Source organism: Anabrus simplex, chromosome 1 (genome assembly GCF_040414725.1).
Source record: "Anabrus simplex isolate iqAnaSimp1 chromosome 1, ASM4041472v1, whole genome shotgun sequence".
Taxonomy (NCBI): domain Eukaryota; kingdom Metazoa; phylum Arthropoda; class Insecta; order Orthoptera; family Tettigoniidae; genus Anabrus; species Anabrus simplex.
The window spans coordinates 926,881,431-926,887,521 of record NC_090265.1 but is presented as its reverse complement, the minus strand read 5'-3'; the positions used below and the strand labels follow the sequence as shown (position 1 = coordinate 926,887,521).

The window sequence follows — 6,091 nt, the reverse complement described above, 5'->3', positions numbered from 1 at the left end:
GCCAACTGTATGATTATGATCTTCGAAAGGAGAGAATCTCTGGAGACACGGAAAGAGAAACACAGTGTTGTCTTTGTTAATAATAAGGGGCACTCACGAGACGAATTTGAACGCCCTTATTATTAAAAAGAAACATGATGCTGAACTCATTATGTTTAAATTGCATTACTACAAACACACATATAACTTGTTTATTACCTGATACACGATTACAAATATTAATAATCTGAGGAATCAGTGTATTTCAGACAGCTTAAGTAATGTAAAGTGCCATATGACAATAAACAGAGTAAAATTTCCTTTGGATTCTCGTTTAAGTAATTCTGTTTCGTAGGTGTGTACCTATTCAAAAGTTGTTAGACCTGGCGTAGTATCGGAGTGTGAGATCAGTCCATCAACAAGGAGTTGTGAGTGAACCACGTCCGGAAAGGTGCTGCTTGAATTTCGTAGTGTGACGCTCATCGCGTAGTTCGTGTGAGTGAATTTCGTTTGGTGTGAAAATAGGAAAGTGTTGTCAAATCAAAATAACTGTTGTCTTCGGCAGCTATATATTCCCAAGCTGTCAATATTCGCAAGTTACACTGTGCGATAGTCTCTAATTGTCATCTTATCATTGAAGTGTTTTTTATTATAAAAATAATAAATATATAATATATAGTTGACTTCTCTAAAAAAAAGTTGTGAGTCTTATAATTTAACTCACTTGTTTCGATCCAGTTTACGATTCTCTCAAGTGACTGATGTAAGGTAGCCTACTGTCATACCCCATTGCCACTCTTGAGGATATGGTGGAATGGTTATAAATTTTTATCATTTTCACTAAGTTATTAGAAAATCTTGCCAGATGTCAGTGGTTGAGATGGCAGGAGTTGGCTACGGCCGATCAGGTGTGTTAGAGACGCATGTACGTGGACAGTGGTATCGAGTGTTTGTGACATTAGAGGATGATTATTTAAGCATCAGCCTAGATGAGAGCTATGAAAATTCAACTGCTCTCAATGGGAGTCTGAATAACAACAACAATAACAATAACATTGATTCTGGGACTGGTCTGCTGGATGCTGTGGATGTTCCAGAATCAGTAGCTAACCAGAAACGTCTTGTGAGAGTGGTAAAATCTGATAACAATGGTCTAGGGATATCTATCAAGGGTGGTAAGGAAAACAAGATGCCAATTCTCATCTCTAAGATATTTAAAGGCATGGCTGCAGACCAGACAGAACAACTTTATGTTGGAGATGCAATATTGTCTGTGAATGGAGAGGATTTGCGGGATGCCACTCACGACGAAGCTGTCAAGGCCCTGAAGAGAGCTGGAAAGGTCGTGGAACTTGAAGGTGAGGACTATTTAAGTTGTTTTTCTTCTGATTCCTTTAGACCTAAGTTTTCCATGTAAGAGATAGTTGCATAATATGAATAACTTTTATAATTTATTACCCTAAGGTTTTATGATAACTTTCCTTTAAATTATGGTACTTGCTTGTTGAGTACAGTGTGTGATAATTTGAGGTATGATTAAAGGACTGTTTTGTTTGTGCTGTTTTTTCAGACTAGGCCTTAGGTAGTTATTCTCTTCTCCTATCATAAGAAAAAAAATATTCTTGTGCAACTCAATGCTACTTTATCAGTGAAAACATTTATAATTTTCTCAACTCTGAAATTATTTCTTCAATTTGAGGAGTAAGTAAACTTCTGGGTTACTTGAGAAATACCTTATGAGTTTTAAGTTTCTTTAGCTACTGGTTCTTAGGCTGCATTTTAAATTCTAATGCAGATTGTAAAAAATGCCTTATATAGCCTGTCTTTAGTAGGACTTGGAATTAAATTACCCTGTTAATGTGGGACCTATACAAGAACATCAAGTACCGGTAAATAGGCTGATCATTTTAGCTGGTGACACAATGTATAGGCATATGCTCTATTCTTATGTATTTAGCCTTTTTGGAGATGATTTTTACATATGCTGATGTTAGGTATTAATGCAGAAGGCAGGGAGTTTGCTGTTCGCTGCTATGAGGTTGTGTTTACTTAACCTATACAATTTTATGGGCAGTTTAACAGGATTGTTTCTGTTATTGTGTCGAATTGGAAGATTTCTTGAGAACAGTGATGTATACAGGATTGTCTCTTAAAAAGCATTATAATTGTAGAGAAATTTAATTACATAGCTTTTCAGTCCATCAGCAGGGGTTGGGTGAGGGGCTCAACTGAGTGTCAAGAAGCTGCAGATGTCTTACAGTATTGCTACTTCAGCATTTCTCATCCTTCATTTCTTGTCGGGTAAAATTCCGATCTATAACGCCTCCTTTACACTGATGGTAAATGTGGATAATGCATTAAAAGCTGAATTTTTAGATACTTAAATTTACCTTTCCAGCCTTCTTCGATTAACTTCTGTTCTCTTTTAAACACCAGTATTCCATATTGAAGCGTAGGCTACATTTAATTTCCCGTTTATATGCTCCTTTTTTATCCTGCCCGATATGGTCGGATTTCTGTAGCTTTTGTTCTTTTTCAGAGGACTTACGTATACCTCTTACATCGATTCAACCGTCTGCTCTTCGAAGCCAATCCCTTTCGTTATTTACACGGTCTAAATTGTAATTTACTACCAACCACATGGAAGACATAAATGTGATAAACCTACATTTAAATATTGATAATGCCCTAGTAAGTGCTGATGGTTGTAAGAGACGCTGAAGTCTAACTGGAATTTTGCTTCGGGGTGTCTATTTGATGAGCCTGTTTGTTTAAGTGTGGTACAAAGTCATGGTAGTTTTTGTTGTCGTAAGCAGTTGGTATGACAGCATCATCGGCATGCGTATCTTCTCATGCCGTGATGTTTACCAGCTGACACGATTTTTATTTTCATTCATAACATTCATTGACTGCTGTCGACCATCCAGCATTGCTGTTTTTATTTCCCTGTGAAGAGATAATGTTACTGACACTTATTACTAGTTTCGGAAAGTGTTAGGCCGAAGAGTCTGTATAGACGATATTCCAAATTTCTTAATTAGGCTTACCATATTTTGATAAGAAAACAAAAACAAACATTAGCCGTCATCTAAGCTGCTTTTGACATTATTGTTTCATGTAGGGATAAGTGACCCGGTGTCTTACTCATTGTTTTCTGTCTTCGAAATTATCTTCGGCAGGTTTATAGCTGAGAATTGAGCCCGCAGTATATGAGTGCATAGGCCTAGGCTATATTCGTAATTATTTGGGGTTAGCATTATATATTGCATATTCTGGATCGCGATTCTTAGCCTTCTTTGTGTTGAGTTTGGAAACGTATACGGAAAATCCACATTCGCAATAGCCGCTATCACAGTAGGGATTGAAATTCAGGATCTCGGAATGGTCCATCTTTTCAGTCTTGACAATTTTATCGTTCAACCATCACCTGATGTACGGAATGTTACGTATTGTGAGGATATAATCTCTGGGAAACTTTATTTGTGAGCTCTTCAGTTCGGTTGACACTGAGTATGCTAAATTTTACATTGTTTTAGCTTAACACCGCAAGCTCCCACATTCTCTTAAAATCTGCTGTCAGTAATGTTCTTGCTTTCATAGATAAGTGCTCCAGAATCCTGGACATGAGTATTTTAAGTCTTTGTTATGTAATAGTCAACATAAGTACAAAATAAACACTAAAACTACTTCTTAAACAATACTATTTTTGTACCTCTGTTATTTATGAACGACAATTTTAAACTTAATAATATACAGGGTTCCTGTATAAACAGTTTTTTAATCTAAACAACTGTTTATTTAATTTAAATTGAATTTAAACAAAAATAAACCCGTCAATTTAAATATTGAAGGGGAAGTTTCAAACCAGGGTTAATTGCATTTTTGGTTTCGGCGCCTCAACCCCAGTCCTCCGCCACGCCTTCGAAATTTCAAATGACGCTTCTATATTTTTATACTTATTTTTCAAAGAACACTCATTCGTTAATACATCTCATTCATTATTTCTCACATTTTGTTTTCTTTCGTCTTGGCAACCCGGATTATTGCTTATGTTGATCGGAGTTGAATAGAATAGTCACAGACTATTGAGCATTATTTAAGAGGGTTGTTGTGTTGGGTAATTATTTTAAAATGCGTATATTCTTCAAGAAGGAAGTTTAAAACCATCCTTAATTGTATTTTAGGTTTCACCACCTCACTCTCTTTGAAATTTCATATGACACCCCTAAAATTTTATACTTATTTTTGAATGAGCATTCATCAATCGATTCGTTTGTTCTTGGTATCTTGTTTTTTATCGCCTTGGCAACCTGGATTATTGCTTTGTTGATCAATTGGATGCAATATTTCCTGGAAAATGGATTGGTAGGAGAGGTACCCTAGAATGGCCAGCAAGATCCGCAGACCTGACACCTGTCGACTCTTCGCATGGGGTCATTTGAAATCAATCGTTTAAACTTCTCCGCCAGAGAATATAAAAGAATTGAAAAATAGAATAACATGAGCATGACGGCGGATTAGTCAAGAAACACCCCGGAAGGTTTGTGAAATAGGCTGTATTACTGTCTAGCAAACAATGGAGCACATTTTGAACATTTCATTTCGTAAATTGAATTAATTACGTGAAGGAAATTTCCCAAGCTAAACTGTGTTTTCATCCAGCTGACTTACATCCAGCAAATGGTTCTACTCGCCGAGACGACAGAAAACAAAAGCTGTGACAACAAATGAATGCTCTTTCAAAAATAAGCGTAAAAATATAGGGATGCCATTTGAAATTTCTAAGAGAAAGGGGCTCGGAGTGAGGGGATGAAACCTAAAATGCAGTTAACCCTGGTTTTAAACTTTTTTTTCCTGAAGAGTGGAGAGCATAAACAATTTTAAATAATGATTTACCCAAGCGCAGCTATTGTATTAAATAATGCTCAGTAGTCGGTGGCTTTATTCTGTTGAGCACGAATCGACAATAATTCAGGTTGCCAAGATGACAGAAATAAAAATATATGAGAACAAATGAATGGGATGTAATATAAATGAGTTCTTTTCCAAAAATAAGTACAGAAGTATAGAGGTGCCATTTGAAATTTCAAAGAAGCGGTGTCTGGGGGTGAGGGTTGAAATCTAAAATGCAATTAACTTGGTTTTAAATCCCCCCTCAATATTTAAATTGAGTGTTCTTTGTTTAAATAAAATTATAATGAAATAGTAGTTTATACTGGGAAGTTTATAAACTGAAAGCTGTATACTTTTTTTACTATTAAACTGTTTGTTCTCAACAAGTTTACGAATTGGATTGAGAAATTATACGCCATTCTGGATTATGAAGAAAAATAAGATTCTATGCGAATTCACTCGGAGGATTTTGAGCAGTTTTCCTCGAAAACTTAGGCATTGTGTGCAATAAATGTTTCATTAGCCTGTCTATTTTCCTCCAATCTATGCATTGTAATCAAGTTCGGCACTCCTCTACTCCTGCTCCAAAATAAAGCAATTATGTTGCATTATAGTCTCATCACACCATCCTATGAGGTATGCCTTCCCGCACTGCTTCATTAATCCTTGACGAGCGCTGCGTGTACTTGCCCAAGCCACCAATGGGGATGGTGGAGTTCCTAACTGGCGGGAATTATTGGGAACTTCCGTTATTAGCTATCGGTCGTTAAATTATTACTGTTCTGATCACTAAGCGCGCCAACTATTTTGCGAATTCACATATGTTCAGCAGGCAAGCCAAGTCCCGATTTTCACTTTTCTGCATAATACGCGGGTAATTCTCTGACTTTACGCTCTTAAGATGTATCTCGTTTTAGTGCATTGATTCTATCCTTTATCCCCACTATCCGGAGTTATCTTGTTAAGAGTTTTGAGGTGCAAAATTAAAATTTATCTAACATGTTAAGCATAATGCTAGTTGTATATACGACGGTAACTTGCTAAGTCGAGACAGCCCCGTGGTGTAGGAGTAGCGTGTCTGCTTTATACCTGGAGGTCCCGGCTTCGATTCTCGGCCAGTCCAAGGATTTCATTTTGGTCTGGGTTTGCGAGACGAATTGAGGAGCTGTGTGACATGAGAGGCAGCGGACCTTGCCACGAAAGCCAAGCAATTCGGCTG

The 6,091-nt window shown here is 36.9% G+C and overlaps 1 protein-coding gene across 2 annotated transcripts in view; it reads left to right on the top strand.

The window, feature by feature from the left end:
• The first annotated feature begins 403 nt into the window (after positions 1–403).
• The window catches only part of LOC136874895 (beta-1-syntrophin), a 317,046-nt gene continuing 311,358 nt past the window's right edge, over positions 404–6,091 (top strand). For both annotated transcript variants that reach the window (XM_068228011.1, XM_067148602.2), the window contains exon 1: positions 404–1,337. In XM_068228011.1, the coding sequence (XP_068084112.1) occupies positions 845–1,337 (493 nt within the window). In that variant the 5' untranslated portion in view covers positions 404–844. The remainder of the gene's footprint in view (positions 1,338–6,091) is intronic.